Here is a 25852-nt window from a genome sequence, read left to right as displayed (position 1 = left end):
ATGAGTAGAGTATGCTGTACATGAGGTCTCCAGAGCTTATTCACCTTGTAACTGCAAGTTGTCACCCTCTAACATTTCCCCATGTTCCCCACCCCAAGACCCTGGTGACCACTCTTCTATTCTGTATCCATGAATTCTATTTTTCTAGATTCCATATATAAGGGGGATCAGCCATATGCATCTTTCTATGTCTGGCTTATTTCACTCAGCATACTGTCCTCCAGGTTATTTCATGTTGTTGTAAATGGCAGAATCTTTGTAATATATTTCTAATTGAAAACAATTAACTGCACCTTGATTTATGTTAAACTACTTATTGATTTACTTCCCCAGGTCTCTGTTAAAATGCTTCTCAGATCATTCAAAATGAATGATAACATTAATGTGAATTCAGCTGTATTACACGATGACTTTTTCAAAAAGCAAATTATTTCTATTGCCATGAACTGTGTTATTAATCAAGTACTCTCATTGGAAGCTCTTTTAATAAGGTTTTTCACAGCAACACAACAAATGAAAATTTTGCTTACCATGTGGTACTTATGTTTCCATAGCTGTGTCCCTCACATAGCCTTCCTACTCCTAGTCTTGTTCAATGGGAAGTGTGAGCCACTAGCATTAGTGAAATGCATGCTTCAGGGCAGGTACTGTGAACTGTAATACACTCCGTCAGAGCATCTTCATGTCATTAAGTGGGCTATCCAACAGGAGGCTCTGTACCCCATTAAAGAAACAAACAAGGGAAACCTGACCACATTAAAAATCTGGATAAATAGCAAAATAGGATTTTGGTTTCCCAAATGCTGATGTTATCTGAACTTCAAACCTGTAATTATGTTATGAAGAATATACATACAGGCCCTTCTTGTCCAAGCTTTCTCTCTGAATAGCAGTTGGAAGAGCTACTAGATTCTTTCGTGGTCAGACCACAAAGACCTGGGTAAAATGCTTCAACAATTCTGTCCCAAATGTCTTTGAATTGTGTTCATCTTGAGTTTGTTATGCCTGACCCTTGTATACACTGGACTACTTACACAGAGATTAATTTGCTTATACTTTGGAAACAGCAGTTAATAGTGAATGGAAAGTGGCTAAGGAAAAGTGGACTTTATATAAAATGTTATTAAGTAATTTCTTCAGTACTACACGTAGAAATCGGAAATACATACATTTTAGGTCTTATATACATTGTTAAAAAGACACATCCTTAATAATATGCATTGAAAAATACATAGACTTATCTTCTGTTTATTTTTATTGATTCCACATGAACTTGTGTTTGTGTCTGTTTGTGTTACTGTTTGCTTGTGTTCTATTAGTCTACTGACAGGGAGAACAGTGGGCAGAGTTGGGGTTTGTTCAGACATAAAAGGAAAAGATGGAGAGAGTAGGACAAATCAATGAAAATTCCATAGTTGTAACAAGTTTGCCAGTCTTGATATTTGAAAGGCTAATACAATCATTGCATTAATTTAAAATGGGGATTTAGGCTGGGCATGGTGGCTTCACACCTGTAATCCCAGCATTTTGGGAGGGCAAGATGAGCAATCAGCTGAGGTCAGGAGTTCAAGACCAGCTTGGCCAACATGGTGAAATCCCATCTCTACTCTCAATAAAAAAATTAGCCAGGTGTGCTGGTGCGTGCCTGTAATCCCTGTTACTCTTATTCAGGAAGCTGAGGCAGGAGAATCACTGGAAACCAGGAGGCAGAAGTTGCAGTGACCTGAGATCATTCCACTGTACTCCAGCCTGGGAACAGTGCAAGACTCTGTCTCAAAAAAATAAATAAATAAAAAATAAAAATAAAAAATGTGTTTATATGTTTATTTTTTTTCATTTTTGTCTTAGTATAAACTAAGCAGTAATCTGCCATATACAAAAGCTCACCTACTCTGAGACTTGCATATAAAGCATGTCACATTGTGTTGTCACAAAGTGGCTGAGTACACGACTTAGTTGAGTTGGAAAGCCACCAGAACTGGGAATGAGGACACAAGAAGGGTAGGATAAGTATGGGAGCCTGTAATTTTCTGCTCTATTATTTTTTACATTTGCTTGGATATACAAGCTTGAGAGAAGTACTGGCAGGTTGAAACAATGGAAATTCTGTGGTTACTGGATTTATCGGCTTGGCATGTAATTCAAACTAACAGAATTAGTACAGAGGATTGATAAGGATAAATAACCAGGAATTAAGAAAAAAGGTCCTTCAACAACAGCTGCTTGTCTCATTACCTTGTGACAGTCATATGTCATCAACAGAAAAATGAAAACAAAACAATGATGACAATAGAAACATGTTATGAGTGTCCTATGACATCTAAGTGGCCAGTTGTGCCAGGAATCCAGGGGAGGGAGAAATGAACAGGTGGAACACAGGGGACTTTCAGGGCAGTAAAACTATTCTGCATGGTACTGTAATGGTGGACATACATCATTTATACACTTGTCAAAATCCACAGAACTTACACCCAAAAAAGAGGGAACCCTAATGTAAGCTGTGGATTTTAGTCAACAATAGCATGCCAGTATTGGCTCATCAACTGTAACAAATGTACCATGCAGATGTAAGATGTTAAAAATAGAGGAAGCTTGGCCGGGCGTGGTGGCTTATGCCTGTAATCCCAGCACTTTGGGAGGCCAAGGCGGGTGTGGATCACAAGGTCAAGAGAACGAGACCATCCTGGTCAACATGGTGAAACCCCGTCTCTACTAAAAATACAAAAAATTAGCTGGGCATGGTGGCGCGTGCCTGTAATCCCAGCTACTCAGGAGGCTGAGGCAGGAGAATTGCCTGAAACAAGGAGGCGGAGGTTGCGGTGAGCTGAGATCGCGCCATTGCACTCCAGCCTGGGTAACAAGAGCGAAACTCCATCTCAAAAAAAAAAAAAAAATAGAGGAAGCTCATGGGGGAGGCTAGGATGTTATATCAAAGCGCTCTACACGTTCTGCTCACTTTTTCTGTGAAGCTAAAATTGCTAAAAACATCTATTAAATTTTAGAAAACAACTGGTGAATCTTGTCTAATAATATGATGTTTATTAACAAAAATTGTCCATGTGTTTGGCTGAATGTAACTTTCAACTTTATGACAATCTTTGATCTACTAGTCCCCAATTCTAGGCACATCACTGCCATAATTTCAGTGCAGAGATGGACTGATGCAATCTCCTCAGCTGTATATATTTTGCTGTTATTTCTCACAATCTATCAGCAAGTCATAGGAATGTCATGCTTTCAATTATCGTATTTTAGAAGGCAGAGATGACAGTTCAAAAGCAAGCAAACTATATGTCAAAGTTACCTTCCCTTTAGAAAAACAATAATGCTCAGAACCTGGAGTATCTTGCCTGGGTTCCACTGGTAAATCCATTCATATCAGCGGTGATCCTTTGAAGTGTGAGACAACGTTTAGATAATGAGCTTTGTAGTGAAAAGGATCAACAGACATATGACTTATGATTTCAAAAACAGCTGCATATGGACATAAAGATTTTGAACTGGCAACGAGGTTAATTTCAGGGCAGACTAAAGATGCACATTTTAAAATGCTGAAAAACAGTAGTTTCTGATTGTCTAGAACAAGACCAATTAACTTCAGCTAAGCTATCGCTCTACTTCTGCTCTGATACAATTTATTAAACTAATGTTATGCCATTTTGCTTCATTCTCATTTGGTAAAGCAATAATGTATAACCTTCAATTAAAATGGAAAGAGTGAAGCATTATGGATAAAAGTAAAACTCATGGATATTGAAGCATCTAAGCATTTGGACTGAGGATCTGCTAAAGATTAACAGACCAAAGACATTGAGACCTCAAGTTCCAAATCAGAGGTTTCCTTGGCTATAAATCTACTCTATTATTTGGAAATAAGATGAATACTCATAAGAATAAAATCTTCCTAAATAAACCCTAGTAAGTGTAACTTCTTGAAAGCAAATAAATTTTACTAAGTAAATAATGTCAATGTTTTAATAAAAGAAATAAAAGCTAGCAAATAAATAAAAATGCAAATTAGCCTTCAGGCTAGATTTATCCATTTTTTTCTCAGTTTTTTTCATCCTTTTCCTCTTTTTCATCACAACTGTATTCCAAATACTGATAGAGCTTTTCTCAGGTTGAAATAATACCCATCTTTTATATTTATTATCCATTAAAAATAATTCAAGATTTCTTGGCTATACTGAACATTATCCTTTCATTCATTCCTCTACCCAGAAACAACCCCTACTCCCCTAATACCTCCACAGAAAAGGTGAAATTCCCTAGGCTGGTGCTCCAAGCTTTAAAATCACAGCATTGTCTTTTTATTAAATCTCCTATTGCTTTCACAGCTTAAGACTCAGCTAATCTGGCTTATTAACTGCCCTCAGAACGTGTTATTTTCTTACATCTTTAAAGGCATTTTCCATGCTATCCAAATAACTAATAAATTTAGCACTATTAACTTCAAGGCCCTTGTCTATGTGACATCACGCTCTCCTCTTTGATCGTACTCTCTTGCTAATCTGTATATATGCTGACTTCGCTATAGTACATTGTCAGAGAATGTTAAAAAAAACATAAAAACATGTGTTTATTTAATGGAATGCTATATAGTTATTAAATGAATAATCCAGGTCTGTAGATTGCAATATGACTATATCTCTAAAACACAATGTCAAGAGAAAAAAATGCCAACATTTTAACTTAAAATACAAAACGCTCAACATTGCACTGTATAATATCTGCTGGTATGTTAATACATCCAGATGCCATAAAAAATAAAGAAGAGGCTGGGCGCAGTGGCTCACGCCTGTAATCCCAGCACTTTGGGAGGCCAAGGTGGGTGGATCACGAGGTCAAGAGATAGAGACCATCCTGGTCAACATGGTGAAATCCCGACTCTACTAAAATACAAATAATTAGCTGGGCATGGCGATGCGTGCCTGTAATCCCAGCTACTCAGGAGGCTGAGGCACAATTGCCTGAACCCAGGAGGCGGAGGTTGCAGCGAGCCGAGATGCGCCATTGCACTCCAGCCTGGGTAACAAGAGCGAAACTCTGTCTCAAAAAAAAAAAATAGAGACGAGTGAGAATAATACAATTTTAGAGTAGTGTTTACCTCTGGGAATGAAGGGTGAAGAATGATAACTGGGGATTTGGGTTGTATCTTTAATAAATATGACAAAGTATATATATATATATTTTGTCATAAATATGACAAAGTATACACACACACACACACACTATTTAGCCTTGAAAAGAATGCAATCCTGTCATTTGCATCAACATGAATGGAACTAGAGGCTACTATGTTAAGTGAAACAAGCTAGGCACAGAAAGACACATATCTCATGTTCTGACTCATTTATGAGATCCAAAAAAGTGAATCCCATGGAGGTAGAGAGTAGAATGATGGCCACCAGAGGCTGAGACAAAGTGTGAGACAATGTGTGGCAGACGCTCTGTAATATTTAGTAAAATAAAACAATAGTAATGTAACTATAATATGTGTTGTTCTTACTTGACTATAAGTGCTCTAAGGTCAGAGGCAGCCAAAGGCATCTCTGTCTTCTCTTAACAGGATCTAGAAGCGTTCTTTATCTTAGTGACTGAACATATACTTCATGGATGATGCTGGGAAATCTCCCTCACTAATGAATCACAAGCATCTTAAAGATTTGACTTAAAAAGTTATTCTAAAGGTTTAAAGAAATATACTATTTTAACCCTAAACTGCTTTAAAAATTATACTTAATAAAGGGATTTTTTCTAGGCTTTTCAAAAATTAATTTTATTAAGAAGTAATTTGCCTACAATATAATGTTCCTATTTTGAATTCATCATATTTTCATAAGTTTATGTGTCCACATTAACTACTGTCACAGTCAAAATATAGAATATTTCCATCACCTCACAATGTTTCTTCTGCCCCTTCCCAGTCAATCCCAATCCACATCCTGAAACTCACACTGAATTGCACTGAATTGTGTTCTTCCACTCTAGAGTACATTTGCCTCTTTTTTTTTTTTTTTTTTTTTTTTGAGAGGGAGTCTTGCTCTGTCAGCCATGCTACAGTGCAGTGGTGTGATCTTGGCTCGCTGCAACCTCTGTCTTCCAGGTTCAAGCAATTCTCCTGCCTCGGCCTTCTGAGTAGTTGGGACTACAGACGCCTGCCACCACACCCAGCTAATTTTTGTAGCTCTAGCAGAGACGGGGTTTCACCATGTTGACCAGGATGGACTTGATCTCTTGACCTCATGATCTACCTGCCTTGGCTTCCCAAAGTCCTGGGATTACAGGCGTGAGCCACAGTACCTGGTCACATTTGCCTCTTTTGAGAGTTTCATGTAAATCAAATCATACAGCAGGTATTCTTTTTAGCCTTGCTTATTTTACTCAGCTTAATGTCTCTGAGATCCTTTCATGTTCTTGTGTATATCAGCAGTTTATTTTTTTCACATTGCTCAGCAACGTTCCAATGTGTGTATATATATAATGTGTATATATATATAATAATGTGTATATATATATATAATAATGTGTATATATATAATAATGTGTATATATATAATAATGTGTATATATATATAATAATGTGTATATATATAATAATGTGTATATATAATAATGTGTATATATATAATAATGTGTATATATATATAATAATGTGTATATATATAATGTATATATAATAATGTGTATATATATAATAATGTGTATATATATAAATATAAATGTGTATATATATATAATGTGTATATATATAATAATGTGTATATATATATAATAATGTGTATATATATAATAATGTGTATATATAATAATGTGTATATATATATAAAATAACGTGTATATATATAATAATGTGTATATATATATAATAATGTGTATATAGATAATAATGTGTATATATATATAATGTGTATATATATATAATAATGTGTATATATATATAATAATGTGTATATATATAATAATGTGTATATATATATATAAAATAATGTGTATATATATATATATATAAATGTGTTCATCCACTCATCTTTCATGGGCATTTGAATTGTTAACAGTTATTGACTAATAAAAAATATTTGTGTACAAGTTATTGTGTGGAAATATGTAAACGTTAAATTCATAAGAAATTATCAACTGTTTTGTAAAATGATCGAACAATTTCAATACCCATTGGTGACATAGGATAGTTTGGGTTGTACCACATTCTAACACTTTTTTTTGGTCAGTCTTTTTAATTTTAGCTACTGTGATGGTGACTATTCCTCTGAAATCTTGACAAATGTTAGACTTTTATAACATAGTTAAATGTCCATCATATACATATTATCACTGGCATAGTTTTTTATTAAAGTGTGAGCCATAATTCATAATGGGTTGAGGCCAATATTTTCAAAAAGAAAAAGAGAATGGAAAAAATATTTAAGTATATATAAGTATTACATATAAGGCAAATATACTATTACATATAAGTATATTATTACTTATATGTAATAAGGCAAATATTCATAAAAGGAGTAAGATCATCCCTAAGATGGTAAAAAATTTGGTATGGGAACGGGGGAGTAGCTGAAATCTCATTTGGAGAGCCCAATGATTTCTGGCTCTCCAAAACCCAAGAAAATCATATTCCTTAATACTTAAATTCTATTTGGTATTATTGGCTATTACAGCATTAGCAATGAAACACACCTTAAGTGTTTGAAAATTTATGAGCTATGAAATTATGGTGACTAGATGGCTGTGACTGGAGGACATTCTCTTGACTGACTGATTTCAAAGTCATATACTGAGCGGTATCTATGTGGGCCTATTGGCTGCTGTTGGTTGCCTTATGGATAATGCCTATGCTTGGTCTTTGGTGCCTTTGTGTCTCAAGCTCTGAGAATCAAATAAGAATAATTTATATTTTATTATTAATTCTGCAAATGTTAGTCATATCATTATTTTGTGAAATGATGAAAAAATTGGCAATATCTAAATTGATATTTATCAGCTCTATAAGTTAAAAGTTGCCTTATACTGAACAAAGTTAATAGTTAAGCTCTCTAAATATCTTTAAAGAAATTATTTTTAAAATGATTTTACTTTTGCTGGAAAAATAATGAATTTTTATAGATTATTATAATTGTATTATATATTAAGATAAATTACTACTTTGCATATATAATTTGATATATTACAATTTATGTAAGAAAATAGATTACCTTAAAAGTTTCTCAGCAAGTATGATTATAAATTTATATTAGCTGTTAAGACATTAAAATTTTTTAATTTAAACATTAACTTAAACATTTTATTTTGTCATTTAATCCTATATTGAATAAGAAAGTACTTTGTACTTCCTTTTTATGTATAAAGCCCAGAGATACATACAGTATAAAGAGGGACAGAGTATATTTATGATATTAAAATTTTAGGGGGAAAGTGATTGGGGAAAAAATGTTTGTAAAAGGATCCCTGGAGTTGTGATAATGAGAAAGCTTGAGCAGCACTGTAATTAAGGACAATATTTTTAAATGACAATCTGTTTTAATTTAATATTTATACATAACATTATATATGAAGTAATCTGGTAGTCTAATTTAAAACTCTTTAATATCGATTTGTGTGTGTATGTGTGTGTATACCACATACATCCTGGTTTGGAATATAAAATGTATTTCTTACTGTAGATAGTGGTTTCAAAAATACTGAAAACACATGGATGAGGAAATGAATCAGACACGGATATTAATGGTAATAATAAATCTGCCCTTTAATGACTACCTTCTGGATAGCAGACACTCTGCTAAGCATTGCGTAAGCATTCAGTACTTCATTCAATCCTCTTTACATCTTTACAGTTTATATGTAAAGAAACAGAGTTTCAGAGACATAAAACACCTACCCAATCACAAAAAATGAATGGGTGGCAAATCTGAATTCAGAATCATATATGGCTTACTCTAAGATTCAGGCTCTTTTTTCTGTAGCTTCCTGCCTCTTCATGACCTCAAATAATGTATAGGATAGTAGTTATATGAATAAGTATTTATGAAAACATAGCAAATGCTGTAAAATACATCCAGACAAATCAGTTATTTTATTTAACAAGCATTAATGTACATTGCTTAGCCGACAGCTAAGGAGTGTGATTTCCTCCTTCATCTGTAAAATAAGGCAAATGCTGCTGCTGACCTTCTGGATGAATTTTTTAAGGGTTAAATCAGACATATAATGCAGGTAAAGGGCAGAGGGCACAGGAACAGCTCAAGGTTTTTTGTGTGTTGTTAGCTGACTGCAGAGGACATAACTTCCAGGAAACACTCTCAAAATCCAGTTCCACATGTAACATTTGCAAAGCCATGTGAGGATGAGTTAATCCAGTAAGTGCTATGGGTATTCAAGAAGTAAAGGTGGCTGTGGTATTTGGAAAAGGCAAATGCAGGAGAAAGACCTTTACCTGAACTCCTGAACTCTGAGAAATGAAAAGGGCTTTGGAAAGGCAGAAAGGAAGATAGTGCCAGAATAGAAACAAGACACAGAGCAGGAAATGAGCTTGGCATTCCGGGAATCGGACTTGGTGAAACACAGACTGGGTAAATAATGGAAGACAAAACAAGAAAGCAAGCCTGACACCAGAAAACAATGGTGAGAAATCTGTGCTCAGTTCTTTGAGCAACTGAAAGTCACTGTTTCTGATGAGATGAAGGAAATGATGCCTTTTAAGCTTCATAAAACAGTGACATTATACAAAAGGAGAAAGACTTGATGCTTGAAAACTGGTATTACTATCACTGCATTAAATCAGAGACGCACAGAGGATGAGATGGCAGTGATGGAAATGAAATATAACTTTCATTTGGAACATATAACTTTAGTTTGTCTCCCCCTCCTGCAAAATAATCAATCGTGTTTAGATGAGATAGAAGAAGTAATGACAACTCTGTGATTTCAAGGCCTCAAAGAAAATAAGAAAACACTGCCATGAATAAGGTAGAAATAAAGGATTTAACAAGTCTTTTTCTTTGTACTTATACCTACAAACATAGCAATGGAAGATAGATTTAGATAAAATATTGTAAGTCAAAAATATGGTTAGATCTTCAAATATAATTATGGAAACCATGAGTATGGAGATAATGGCTAAAGCTCTCAGAATGCATGAGTCACTGAGGGTTTCTCCTCAGGACCGAGGAAGATGAACAGAACTCTCATACCTGCAGGGATGAAACTGCACATATGGCATCCTCTTTAGTTCAGGTGGTAGTAGTCTCTTGCTAGTGTCAGCATAAATTTATTCACAAATGTACGATCTTCTCTTTCTCACATAAAAGGGGACAGATCTATTTCAGTAAAACTCGGATGTCCTCCAGGTTTTCCTACACTGTCCCCAGACAAACCAGGGATCCCCCTATCATTCACACTAAGCAGAGCAGTACAAAGTGATTCAGTGGGGAAGACCATGGTTTGCATATTACATTTTCTGTTGAGTCTTTTAAAAATGGAAGGTTTTCTTAAGTTGTTTATAATATATATGTTTTTGAATCAATTTATGTGAATATTTGTGACAAATGTTGGAGTTATGCAAGTTTCATCCCTATGCACTAGATATCCTAAGGAACAAAGGGTTGCATCCCTACTTTGGGGCAGAAAGTTCTCAGGTCTTAGGTGGTAATACATATTAATTCATTATTGGCTATTCACAGGGTCAGAACACGATGCTCCATCTGAGTTCTATATGATCACATGAAGTATATGCTGCCATCTGCCCCTCCAAAAAAAATAGGATGGAAAGGAAACCTGAATAACAAATGATGGTTTGAATGTCAATTTTAAATGATATTAAGAGAAATTTTTTCAACTAATTAAGAACTATCTCACTATTCAAATCTTGCTGAAATAAGAAACATGGATATACATTTTTGTATTTGAGATTGAAGAAAGCAATTGAATGCTAATAGATATAAAACTATATTTACTTTTTGTTTTGGGCTAAAATCTTATCAAAGCTGAAATGTTTTGAGCTTTAATATAATTTATGAGTTAGCATACCTGATTTCATAAATGTTAATTAAGCTACCTCACTGATACTTTATGAGCACTGGTAGAATGTGTTTTATTCTACAGACAAACTTCTTTTATATTATGAATTACTTTGCCTATAAAATGGACTTCCCACTGATTTGTAATTTTCAGTTTATTTTCAAGGTATACTACACAAAATTTTGTCTTTGTTTTGTATTTGAAGCAGAGTATATTATAGTAAATTTCACAAAGGTTATTTCAATAAACTTATGTTTACTTGAAAATAATCTTAGTAGAGGATGCAAAAAAAATAGATTTAATTCATACTCACTGTGGTAGTGTTGCTGGCAGGGAACGTCTAATAATGGAATGAACTTGTCTGTAAACATCCAGTTTAGACATGCATCGGCAGGAAGTGTGATTGGCAAAACTGACTGTTATTGGCTTGGGGCCTTGAGAGAGTGGCACTGTAATTTCAAATAACTACAAAGAAGGGACAAAAAGAAGAAAAAATTATGTAGATGCTATAAAGCACTTTTATGGTAAATATTGGAGTCCGAAAAAGAGTGAGAATTGCTCTATGTAAGTAGCGTCACATAACATATGCAGGACACTAAGCTTTCTATGATTACAAAGTAAAAACTGTCTTGCTCCTAACCAGTATCGTCTATCACAGTAATACATACTCCATGTGTGTATCTTACGTCACCAGTTATGAAGCGTATTAGAATTAGGATAACCAACCACTGATTACAGAGCAGAGATGTGACAGACCAATGTGTTAAAAAAACAAACTGTTTCAGAGTTATAGATGCTTTGATATGAACATTTAAAATACTCCAGGGATTTAAAAAGTGTCACACACAGAAACATCTTTGTGATTTAAGAGCAAAGCTATTGGCTGGACAACCCAGAAATTCTTGGTTGTCTTACTTTAAATAAACTGAATACATAGATATAAATTATACAGATGTAAAGATAATTTTCATTAAATTTCTACTTCGATGTAGTTTTACATTTCTCAGATCTTATAAATGGATTATGTTTAAAAGAAAAGAAAACACATTTATAATTTAATAGATAAAGCCACGTTTCTGCTATCTTGACAAAGACATTATGAAAATAATAAGCTTAAAATAAGGTAGAGCATTTTACACAATTCTGAATTACAGTCAAGATTTAGTTTAACTCGTCTCCTGAATGCCTTATTTACAGCGAAGAACTTTATTTGTTCTCTTTCTTCTCCAAAACAATGTTTTAAGTTAAATATACAAACACACCATTGACTAAGTAAAACTAAGTAGATTTAAATTCCTAGGGTTCTTAAACTCTAAATTATTACTAGTAAAAAGATCAACTTGTAGTCATTCAACTATAATTGATCCACGTATTACTTGGTGTCTTTACGACAATCTGAGCAGTGGTAAAAAAAGATGGCAAACTTCAAAGGCTTGTGACTTGGGCCTTGCTGAAATTTCATGCCATCAGCTGAAGACCACTGAAAATATTTACGGGATAGGATTAGTTGCCAATTTTGTCCACACCAACAAGGAGACTTTTAAAATGAATTCTGAATAATGGAATACAGAAATATCTAAATTATAAAATGCACACAGTCTTCATTCAAGATGTATTCCTTACATATTCATTTAAAAATTTAGCTACTTTCTTAGGATAAGAACAATATACTTTAGAAGAAATAGGTACAGGGTTACACCCAGACAAGAGGCTTTCATTAGCTCTCCCATTCATAAGTAGCATAAATTTGGAAAATTTATTTAACTTCTTCAAGCTGTAATTTTCTTTGATAATCAGTAAACTGAGGACAACATTTGACTCATTATTCTTGGAACTGTTATAAAGATTATATAAGCTAAATGAAGTTATTATTATTTGCATAAATTCTCAAGATTTTAAGTATTCTTCACAATATTGCCTGTTCTGCATGGATAACTTCACCATGTGACCTCAGCATATGCCACTGTTATGATTTTGACCAGTTTCTTCTCTAAGAAGAAATTCGTTTATACAGGTTGGATGAAATCTTTGATTAGGTGAAATGTTGCGATGACAGTAATTCTTTGCACTATATATGCCTATTTTAAGAGAGAATTCTGCAGTGTCTTCATAAGCTACAATTTTTCTATCTCTTAAACACCTATGGGATCTACATTAAGAACTAGCACTATAGAAGACATAAAGTGGTTTTTAAAAGAAGCAATTTTTAATAAATTTATACATTTACTTATTTAATTTTTATATTTGTATAATTCATAATTCGCTTATTTAAGCCCTGTAATAATGTAGGTGGTAGGGAGGTATACCTAAGAATTTATGTCTAGTAGGCAGTCATATATATGTATCTAGAGTTTAGGAGACCCACTGAAAACTCACTAATATTTAAGCTGTAACTGAAGTCTTGGACATTGATGAGATTACTTGATGAGCACTCTAAATGAAAAGAGGAAAATGTCTAAGAATAGAAACCTGGGCACAAGAACATCTATGAGGTGGTAAGAACTAGTGAATATGTCTGGGAAGAAGCAGAACCATGATGGAGCATCAGGAGGGGAGACTGTCAGACCAAGGGGTGCCAGAGAAAGAGGGGAGAGTTTCAAACAGGTGTGTGTGGTTACAGGGCCATGTTTCTGGAAAATCAAATATAACAAGAATTGAGAGGAGATAACCAGCACCCGGTATGGTTCCAAGGGCTGTGGCAGGACAGGGGCTGTAGGAAGGAAGGAGCGGTGGGGATGGAGGGACAAGAAGAGGTGGTCCATGTGACTAGAGGGAAAGGGCTCCAGTGGCTCTGGCCAGCCGAAACATTTTTGCTTATACACACAATGTTTGTAATCTGATATGCTGGATGTGTGTCTCCTCCAAATCTCATGTTGAAGTGTGATTCCCAATGTTGGAGGTGGAACTTGGTGAGAGATGAATGGGTTATGGGACCAGATCCCTCATGAATGGCTTAGCACCATCCTCTTGGTAAGGAGTGAGATTTTGCTGTTAGTTCATGCCAGAGATGGTTGTTTGAAGGAGTCTGGGACCTCTCCCTTCCCTCTCTTGCTTGTGCTTTGGCCATGTGACACACCAGCGCCCCCTTCCACCAAGATTTCAAGTTTCCTGAGGCATCACCAGAAGCTGAGCAAGTGCCAGCACCATGCTTCCTGTACAGTCTGCAGAAGAACCATAAGCCAATTAAACCTATCTTCTTTATAAATTGCCCAGTCTCAGATATCCCTTTATAGCAATTCAAAAACAAAGTAATAAGTAAGCACTGCAGAATTTGGCACTGTCTCCAGTGAAACAAGACAGGATAGAGCCTGATGGTGAAGGTAAGGCACTATTTGAGATAACTAACAAAAGAGTTTATGTTTTCCCACCCCTAACCCTTTGCAGAATGATTCCTGCTCCCACTGATGGCTACTCTTCCAGATTCCACCCCAGTCTGTTTTCCAAACAGTAGACAGATTGCAGTGAGCAAGATCAGTGATTATGGAGAAACTTCATCCATGCCTGGGTGGAAAATATTCACACATCAGGATCCACCCATGGGTACCAAGCATGAATTCCAGAACGGCGGCTTTGAAGAATGTTCTGGTGAGATGAAGAATAGTTAATTCACATTAAGAAAGCATCTTCCTGGAAAATTAAGTGTGGCTCTATGCTTTCAAAGGTTGCAAGAAACGTGTTTCTTATACACTGACTAAAAGGATAAGAAGGCAGATAAAATTGCACTAAAACCAAATCACTGTTTAGAGAAAACTGTCTTTTCCTCTAAGTTGAAGACTTGTATAAGTAGTAAAATGGAAGTACAGTTGGAGAGAAAATTTTGTTGCAGTAAATTTTTCTTTATTTCCTAAAGGAAATAAAGGAAATCAAAAAACAAAATAAAGGAATAAAGAAAATCAAAATCTTAATAACTGAAGTCTCATTTCTCTTTTGTGTGTCTAAGTAGCAATTGGTAGGCTGAATTCAGTTAATTTTATCTAAAGGAACAGAGACTGGAAAATTTTTTTCTTCTCTTGAAACACATCTTGTGTTCCCAAATTTTGACCTTCTACTTGATGACACCACCATGAAAAAAATTTAACTGTCCAGAGAAAGATACCTCTGATAATATTAAAAGTAGAAAGAGTCTTGATAGTTGAGTTTTATTCATTTACCAACTTCAGGAAAATTAGTAACATCTACTGGGAGAACGCCGTCTGGGTGTGTATTAAGACATAATTGTATCTAAACTAGCTCTTGTCACATACTAAAGAAGCCTCTTTAATTTTTCAAATTCTTTCTGTACTGGTCTCGTGTGTATACTGATTTACTTTTATTTATCATTTCGATAAATTTTGATATATCACTTTATAATCATTTAGAAATGATTACAGTTTCTACTGCCTTTTCAGTAAATATAGTAAATTCTATTTTGTTGTTGTTGTTTACAGAACCCCTTTGTGAATTCTACATAGCTATATTTAATCCCTGTGTTACTAAGAATCTCCATAAGCTTTTTTCCTAAATAGATAGTATGTGCTAGGAAATATACATTTTTTGAACTGAAAAAATAATAATTAGAAATGCGTTGTACACTCCTATGTTCCCATCCCAAAATAAACACATATTGTTTTCAAATCACTGGCAACTTCATGTCTCCCCTAAATATGTAAGAATAAACAAGAGCTTAGTCTTGAGATGCACCCTTTAATCAGAGTCGTGGATGTGCAATTTACTATTTCTGTGACTTGGAAAAATTACCTAACTTCCCTAAGCCTCCATTTCATTATCTATAAAACGGGTAAAAATAATGGTGATTTCAGTGTAGTGTTTGGATTTCTCTTCCTCCTCTTCTTCCTCTTCTCCTTTATCATTCATATCAGCCAAGATTGAGTTACATTTTTGTTAAAAAGAATTCCAGATTAAATAGAAATTATAAAATCTGGAATTTTCTATTTCTGAAATAGAAGTTTTATAATTTCTATTTATAATCTTTTCTTGTTTAGTTTTCAATAACTATTTATTGAGTACCTACATGATACTGAGCTCTATGCTATTATCTCAGGATAACAGTCATCAATAATGACCTTGCCCCTGTGCAGCTGATCAGAAACCTAACAGTGAGGGCCAGGAGTGGTGGCTCATGCCTGTAATCCCAGCACTTTGGGAGGCCGAGATGGGCTGATCACTTGCAGTCAGGTATTCAAGACCAGCCTGACCAACTTGGTGAAACCCTGTTTCTACTAAAAAAGAAACCTCACAGTGAGGGTGAATGAGAAAAAATATACACACCAAGAGAGAGAGAGAGATACTATGGTAAATTTCTCAAATACCAAGTAGTTTACCATAAACACTGAAGTTTAACTTCGTATGCAATTTGTTCTTTCCATTAAATAATAATCTGAACTAACCCAGTACCTAGAATTTCTCTCAAAAGAGTTTAGATCTAGCCAAACATATCAATGTTGGAAACAGTAAGTGGACTGTTTTGTTTTAATAAAACATGAATCACAATACTACTAGACTATTTGTGCTTTATTGTGTATATAATAGTATTTTCTGTTCTACATTTAAGTTTATAGAATGTAAATTTTATGTATTATGTCCAGCACTAGCTAATAATTGCAAGTATGTATGTTTATTTAGTAAATACTTATTGATAATGTATTTAACTGATAATATAATCCATTATAGTTTAATATTTTGAAATTATAATTTTTCTAAAACAGTTCTATACAATAAAGTGAATTGTTCTTGAACAACAAATAATATTAACTTCTGTCCAATGTAGGACACGCAGAAAGTTGTAATAATACAATTCATTATGGAGACTGATATATACTTTAGGCATAAAATATCAATTGCCTGTTAAGGAGAAGATCAAAAGGACATATTAATAAAAGACATTTAAGCAAGGTTGGAAACCGAAAAAAAACATCTGACTATATATTCTTTAAAACTATAATAAACAAGAGGAAGTGGTAAGTGTTTCCAACTGAGAGGTTCCCAGCTATAATCTACTGGCATTCTTTAACAGGAATATTTAATAGTCAATTCTCACCAACAAGAATGGACCTCAAATGAAGCCACATTTTGAAACAATAGATTGTTTATACCAGCATAGCAACGGCTGTAGAGCAACAATTCCTAATTGTACTTATCTTGCAGGCTATTCAAGAAAAAGGTGTAGAATTTCCTTACTGAGAAGATCTTGCATTATAATTTAGTACCAAATTCTAAAGTAATGTTTGTGTGGGTACAAATATGACACACAAAAAAGCCTTCCTTTAAAACTCATTATATCATAAATATAACCAGTTTCTCTTCAGAACAAATCTTTCTACCATATTAAATTTAAATTTAAATATTCTAAACTTCAGTCTATTAAGTACAGCTATATGTACCCCCATGAAGAATCTGATTAATAACTGTATAATCAGATTTTAAAACTACACAACATTTAAAGAAATAATCCCCAAAATGGGAAAAGGTCTTAGCATTTTGACTTAGGGTTGCAACCACATGGCCAGCTATAAAAGGTCTATGGAACTTACATTGGGTTTGGGAAAGAATATGGAATAACAGATAGCCTAACAGATTTAAATCTGGTACTGAATTAATTTTAACATACTGTTAAGCATAAAATGTATATACAGTACCACAATTAAAATAAAAACCTCAATTCAAGAGTTTTAGAAATACTGAATAAAATATGTGAATCTCATTGTACCTTGGGTTGAAAAAAAAAGTGGCATTTTTCACAGATGCATTCATTATGTTCTTCAGGCAAATGTTATTCTTAAAGAAACTTCTGATAACCGGCACTGGTATAGAGTTCTTTTTCCACACCAGGATACAACCTCATTTCCAACAACTGTGCTTGCCAAATACTAACTTGCTAAAGATACAATGAAAATCATGTTCCACGTGCTGAGTACTTAGAAATGTAATAAATTATCTCCTAGACTGATGCAGTATTCTGTTTAATTAATGGAAGAAATATCTCTTACTGCGGTGCAAATAACACTTCTAAGTTTCATTATATAGTTGCTTATTTTACATAGGTTTAAATATTTTTTGCTGTAAAATTTTATAAAACGTTCTCCTTAAATATAATTGAGCATGTCTTTACTAATATGCATGCTCATATCATTGCCTTATAAAATAATGAAAAAGAAGTAGCTGTTTTTTTTTTTAAGATGGCAATGCAGAATTTAAAATAATGCTGCTCCTGTACATCAGAATTAGTTCACAGCGACCTAGCTTCCAGGTTAAACTGGCTTCTTTAGTCTGGCACAAATGAACACAGCAGAGAATCTTTAGTTTCTTGAGCTTTGTTTAGCCACGCCAGTTTCAAGGAGGCTCCGCAGATGGAGTTGTCTTCTTTATTACTTCCTAGATTTAGTATAATATACAAGGTAAATACTAACATTCAAGTAACTTTTTAATCCAAATGTGTGCCTCAAAAGCAGAGGACTTTCTGCTTCTGCTTTCGTCACCAAAGAATTTTACCCCCTGCACAATTCATTTTCTACTTTTTGGTTGCATCTCTTAAATATCAGCTTCTCATAAGAAAATACACTCAAAGTGTATGTTTATGAAAGCGGCCAAAAAGACATCCAATCTCCTCAACTTTTCAAAGTCACTCAGATATTTGCGTGGAGGACTTTGAAGCAGTTGTTGATCAGTACACTCTGGAATGCTCAGTGCATGTGTTTTTACTTTTCAAGGAACAGCTGGCTTCCTCACCCTTTCTGATAACCTGCCCTTCATTGAGCTCCATGAAAAAAACATTTCTATGAAGTATCTATAAAAAACTTGAGTTTAACACTACCTAAGGTACACTGATCTTACAATTTAGATCGTTCCAATTGGTGGCTTTGTTAAAAAGTGTGTATTTCTGGAACTCTTTTAACAAAATGAGTCTTTTATTTTTTAAAAATTTTACCTTAAGAAAATACAGCAAGAAGGGACTTCCTTTTATATTGGAAGGAAATCGTCACACACTCTCATTCATACTACATTGGTAATATAATAAATTGAATGAACTCAGGAAACGGTGTTACTTAAGTACATGTTTTCAGAACTTGGAATAGTAGTAAAAATGTAGGAACACTGCCTTTCTGCCTTCAGGAATTTTATGCCTCACTCTCCCTTGCTTTGTAAACAGCCTGGATATGCATCCCCATAAGTCTTTGTACTTTTCTTTCAAAACACTTACACTACTTTTTATTACTTGATAAATGTTGAATTCCCTTGCTAGTTTGTTACTTCCATTAGGGCAGGATCTATACATCAATGTACACCTACACTTAGTGCATAGTATGGTTTTAGTACATAGTGTGAACACCACATAATGGGTGTAGAATATGCACTTGCCTAACTAAATTTAAATTAAAATAATCTGCAGGGCTTGGTGGTTCACGCCTATAATCCCAGCACATTAAGTGGCCGAAGCAGGTGTATCACTAGACGTCAGGAGTTCATGACCAGCCTAGCCAACATGGTAAAACCCCACTCTACTAAAAATACAAAATTAGCTGGGTGTGGTAGTAGGCACCTGTAATCTTAGCTACTCGGGAGGCTGAGGCAGGAGAATCAGTTGAACCCAGGAGGTAGAGGTGCAGTGAGCCAAGATCATGCCATTGCACTCCAGCCTGGGCAACAAGAGCGAGACTCCATCTCAAAAAAGAAAAAAATCCATTAGATTATTAAAAAGAAATAAGCAAATCCTTTGAATAAAGAAGGGCATGATAATACAAAATCAAAGAGAGAAATGCAGGGCACAGCCGATGATGAATGTTGGCTTTCCCTGGTATTAATGTTTGCTCTTCTCTTCTGATATATGAATATCCTAAGAATTAATAACCACACCAGGCTTCAAATTACATTTATTAGTATGATGCTTCCTCCCAAAACTATATTTAAAGATCCAAGCATTGTTCCAGAATTTTAGAATTATATATCAAACCTTCTGGCATCTCCACCTAAACACTATTCAGACTCTTTCAACTCAGCATATTCAAAATTTGACCTTAGATCCCAAATTTGTTTCTTTTTATTCAAGTATTCATTTTATTCATTTCCAAGTGTTTGCTATATGCTAACTACTGTGTTATTCTTCAGTGTAAAAAGCAAACACAATCTTTGCTTTCATGGAGCTTAGAACCTTACCTAGGGAGTAAGGTTGGGTGCAGTACTCACACCTGTAATCCCAGTACTTTGAAAGGCAGAGGTGAGTGGATGACCTGAGATCAGGAGTTTGAGACCAGCCTGGCCAACATGATGAAACCTCATCTCTACCACAAATAGGAAAACATTAGCTGGGTATGGTGGTGCATGCCTGTAATCCCAGCTACTTGGGAGGCTGAGGCAAGAGAATTGGTTGAACCTGGGAGGCAGAGGTTGCAGTGAGCTGAGATTGTGCCACTGCTCTCCTGCCTGGGCGACAAGAGTGAGACTACATCTCACACACACAAAAAGCAAAAACCTAAGGAATAAAACAAAGGAAACAATCTGACAGGTAAGGTAATATTGCTAAAATATGGCAACAAAGGATGCTCCGGAAGCACACAACAGAATGTTCTCAAAGTGACATTCATGTTTGGCCTAAAGATACACAAGGTAAATCATTGCAGTGCTGGAGATGACAGATCTTGACATAATCCAAGAAGTGAAAAGAATTTGGACCTTGGTGGTAAATAGTTTTTGTGAGGAAAAGCATTGGCATTTGTGGCTGGACATTAGGCAGCATCCAGATCATTGAGGGTCCAGGAAATTATGTTTAAGGGATTTTGACTGAAAGAAGAGTTCTATTCAAATCACTGACAATGTAGAACATCTGTACCAATCCATCTGAACAGATGCTGGCCTGAACAAACCAATTAGAAAAGACAAGTTTATCACCCCACTAGTTGAATGCTGGCTCCGTCCCAGTAAAGCAATGTTATCGAGGAGTTTTTAAGCAGTATCTGGCTTACCATTTAGAAAAGAAAAAAAAAATCACTGATAAAAAGTGGCAAATGGATTGGAGGAAAGGAAGAATGGAGGTAGGAGACCAGTTATTAGGCTTGTCCAAGAGGAATGGTCTAGGTGAGGGCTAAATGTGACCTAGATCAGAGTTGGGATAAGCAGTGTGGAGACACCGGATGGGTCCTTTCATTAATGGTTAATGAAAGACTCTAGAACACTGGATGCGTCCTAGAGATGTCTGCAAGGTAGATCGAATAGCAATTAGTTTTAGTGAAACGAAGAATAACTCGGCTTGATCCACGGGTTGAATGATGATGTTATTTACGAAGACAGAGAATGGTGGGCAAAGAACTGGATTCACTTACTTGTCTGTTTGGGAGAGGTGGTATGGAATAGGTTGTAGCTGTGAAGTGAGACAGACTGACCTGTCTGAGGGAAGCCAAGTCACAAGGTTGAGTGGGCAGTATAGAAATCAGGAGAGAAGACTGACTGGAAAGAAAGATTTGGGGAAAGTTAAAAAAAAAAAAAGTGGATGAGAAAACACAAGGAGAGTTACAGAGTCCAGAGAGAAGGTCTCTTAGGTCTGAATTCTCAGGAGAAATACCATGTTTTTGATAACTACAAATTTTTAATTCTCAAAATCATCAAATCTTTAAAAAATTAAAATGACAAAATAAAAACTAATGCTATAAAATTTTAAAATATGACTGTATTAAAGATATATAAATATTGCGATTATTGCAAGTATAAAGACTATCAAAATGATAGAAAAAAACTAAAAAATGACATAAACCAATAAAAAACCAAGACAAACTGCAGAAATTTCAGAGGCAAATACTGATTTTTTTTAAACAAGCAGACGATTGGGAGGAAACTGAGAAAACTCATATCAACTTTGTAAATCTATTATAAAAGTAAGCCTAAATTCTGCAAAGTTGGGAGGTGAAAGACATGAAATCCAGCAAGAAATGATTCCATGTGATCAAAAGAAGAAACCTTTCTTATAGCAAATATTTGATGTTTAAGTACTGAGGATACTAGGCAAAATTATTTCACCTATATGCAGCTTAAAATAAATGCTCATCTTACCCTCAGCCCCTTGCAATCTTTCTTTCTTCTTTTCTTTTTCCTTCCTTCCTTCCTTCCTTCCTTCCTTCCTTCCTTCCTTCCTTCCTTCCTTCTTCCTCCCTCCCTCCTTCCTTCCTCTTTCCTTTTCTTTCCTTCCTTCCTTTCTTTTGTCTCTCTCTCTCTCTCTCTCTCTCTCTCTCTCTCTCTCTCTCTCTCTCTCTCTCTCTCTCTCTCCTGCTCTCCCTTTCTTTATTCTTTGTCCCTCTCTCTCAACTTCTGCTCTTTCTCATTTTTCATTTTTGGCAGGGTCTGGCTGTGTCACCTAGGCTGGAGTGCAGTGGTACAATCTCTGCTCACTGTAGCCTCTGCCTTCCAGGTTCCAGCAATCCTCCCACCTCAGTTAACCTCCAAATTGCTGGGACTACAGGCTTGCAACACCATGCCTGGCTAATTTTTATACTTTTTCGGAGAGACAGGGCTTCCCTATGTTGTCCTGGCTGCTCTTGGATTCTGAGCTCAAGAGATCTGACCGTCTTGGCGTCCCAACGTGCTGGGATTACAAGTATAAGCCACCATTCCCAGCCAAGCCTTGCAATTTCTAAAGCCTAAACCTCTCTAAGGCCTCCCTCTTGATAGGGCAATTTTTCAGCTACTGAGCATACACTATTACCCTTGAATAAATACTTTCACTCTAATACCCATTGGATTAATATGACACTTAATTAGACTAATGTAGAAAATGAATATGCCATAGTCACAGGAACACCATTAATGGTTAATGAAAGACTAAATTTATTTACTTTGCTTATTAACAATGTACTGATTTTCTGTTTTCCAAGTTTAGATTTTACCTCAGGTATGCCTGTTATCTATTTGGCCCATATGTAAAGTATGCATTTATTTGGTAAACCAACAGTGAGAAAAACAGAATGTTGCTTTTGCTCATATTAACTACTGAATGAAAAAGTAAAGAATAATTTTCTCCCTTATCTGTAAAATTAACATATCTATATACTTTTATTTTACATATATACTTTATTATACATTATTTATTTATATATTATTTTATATATAAAAGCATATATACACACACACACACACACACACTTTTATTTTAGGTTTGGGGATACATGTGAAGGTCTGTTAAACTCATGTCATGGGGGGTTTTGCACAGATTATTTCATCAGCCAGGAATAAGCCCAGTACCAAATAGTTATCTTTTCTGTTCCTCTCCAGAAACAGAGCCTTTTTAAAAGATCAAGCTAAACCGACAGCATAATCTTTTGTTTGGCAAAAAGATTCATTATTTGAAAATTATGCAAGTGAATTATCAGCTATTTTATTATTCTTCTTCTTCATCATAGCAGTTTTAAGCCTGGTTTAAAAGAAAAAGGCTAGGGGTCAAGGAACCAAAGCAACTCCCTAAAACTGTGGGAGAAAATGCTGTGGATATGTCTATATTTTCATTTGTTCTCACGTAGGGGTCTACAGATTTTATGTGGTAATAAAAGGAATTTGTGCACCAATTAGTGAACAGATCTGTTTTCGCCTTCATGGAGGAGAGAGACATTAATCAATTAATAATGACTATATAATTATAAACTATGTGATTATAAGCTATGGTAAATAGTATTTTAAAAGTATGGGAAACTATAAAGCATTTCCTACAAATACTGGGTCTCATCTAAATAGGTCAGAAAGTCTTGCCTGAGAGCTTGCTGAAGCCACTCAACACCCAAGTTGAGATCTGAAGAACTAGCACCTCAGGAAAGAGGAGACTGGAAGGCCAGGTTAACTTAATGGTGTGTGTACTAGGGCCCAGGAGCAGAGGAAACAGGATGATGCCCAGGACTTGGAGGAAGCCTACAGCATTGGAAGCACTAGATCAAGTTTATGTTAGATGATGCTGAAGAGGGATATAGGCCAGAGACTGCAGGTTGTGATAAAGATGTGGTCTTAAATATATTGCATGTTCTCACTTACGTGGGAGCTAAAACAGTGGATCTCATAGCAGTAGAGAGAAGAATATTGATTATCAGAGGCTGAGAAGGGCAAGGGTAGGCAGGATGGAGAGTGGTTGGTTAAAACACAAGTAAATAGAAGGAGTAAGTTTTAGTATTCAATAGTACATCAGGGAAATTGTAGTGAACAACACATGTAAATTTAAAAAACAAAACAAAACTGCAAGAGAAGAACTGTAGAGTTTAGAAAGAAAAGATAAATGTTTGAGGTGATGGATATCCCGATTGCCGTTATTTGATTATCACACATTTTGTACAGATATCAACATATCACACATGCCCCCAAAATATGTACAGCTATCATATGATGTATCAATAAATATCACCTTTACAAAAGATTTTTGTCTTATTTTAAGAGCAATGGAAATCACTGAAAGGCCTTTATGCTGGAGACTGACATCGGGTCTGTGGGTTTTTTTGTTTTTGAAACAGGGTCATTTTCTGTCACCCAGGCTGGGTGTACAGTGGTGCAATCCTAGCTCACTGCAGCCCTGAACTGCTGGGATCAAGCAATCCTCCTGCCTCTGCCTCCTCAGTAGCTAAAACCACAGGCGTGAGCCACCATGCCTATCCCCAGACCTATGTTTTTAAAAAAGATGCTTGAAAACAATTTATAGAAAAGATTAGGAAGAAAGAAAATGGAAGGAGGAAGAGCAGAGAGAAAGTTACTTCATTAGTTGGAAAGAGTATCCAAAGCACCTTGGTTTACTATTTGATTTAAATCAAACACCATATTACAGATATAATCTAGAATACATCATGTTGCTTAACTGAATTACTTTAAAATATATATTGTTAACAGTATTTCAAAAATAGTATATTTCAATTCCTAAATCATCCACATTTAATTTTCTCTAAAAGGAAATGACTTTTTTTTCCCAAGAGACTCAATATATCAAAATTCCTCTTAAGGGGTGTGGCTTGAATATAAAAACATTTCAACTATTAATAGGCTTTAAAAATGAATATTACCTTTCAGAGAATATCTGCTTGGCATAAATATTTCTGTTTAATTTATTTAAAAGTATGTAGTTCTAAAACTTAGAGGATTTTAAGCAATACTGTTTGATTTCAGGATTATGATAGGGTAAACACCTAATACCAACAAAACCCGTTAAAGTAGTATTAATTTATTTAGAATAGTAAATATAAAACTATAATGTCTTATTGTTTATTTTACTATTGTTTGATAAAGATTCAGGGAGGATAAAACTAAGGAAAACTTTTGCTATGACCAATATGTTAGTCTATTAAAAATATTAGAATTTTGTCTACCACTGGAATATTATCATGTTCCCACAACCATATGTTTTTCTGGTAAAGTTTCTAAATCCATAGCTATGTTTAGAGTCATACTGTTTTCCTTGAGAATACATGTTGCAACGAACCCTAAATTATGTTACTGTGCTTTTAGGAAATAATCAGAAAGAACAGCATCTGGGTAAGCTGAACTAACTATGATACTGATAGAAATGAAAGAAGGCCCCAAAGTATCACTTTTTAATTTTTTTTTTTTAACTTTTAGAGTTGAGACAGAGGCAAGCTTAATGGAAAATTTAGCTTTATAATTTATTTTTTGTTTCTTCTTGCAAGTCTTAATCTAGAGTGGTTTGTTTCCATATCGAGTAGGTGAACAATATAAAGAACCTCAATTTTGGAAAAAAAAAAGCAATTAATTTGGGTTGTATAATAAGACAATGTCTCCAAACTCAGAGGCCAAATGATCATAACAGTTACAATTTTAGAAATATTCAACTAGCAGAAAAGAATGTAGTTCATGGAATTGA

At 34.9% G+C, this 25852-nt stretch overlaps 1 protein-coding gene across 1 annotated transcript in view; it reads right to left on the bottom strand.

The window, feature by feature from the left end:
• The window catches only part of VEGFC (vascular endothelial growth factor C), a 120261-nt gene that overhangs the window by 11194 nt on the left and 83215 nt on the right, over positions 1-25852 (bottom strand). Inside the window, exon 4 of the mRNA XM_002745197.6 lies at positions 11342-11493. Within this exon, the coding sequence (XP_002745243.3) occupies positions 11342-11493 (152 nt within the window). The remainder of the gene's footprint in view (positions 1-11341; positions 11494-25852) is intronic.

This window comes from Callithrix jacchus, chromosome 3 (assembly GCF_049354715.1).
Source record: "Callithrix jacchus isolate 240 chromosome 3, calJac240_pri, whole genome shotgun sequence".
Taxonomy (NCBI): Eukaryota; Metazoa; Chordata; class Mammalia; order Primates; family Cebidae; genus Callithrix; species Callithrix jacchus.
Note: the sequence above shows the minus strand (reverse complement) of the source record. Positions and strands in the feature narration are given on the sequence as shown.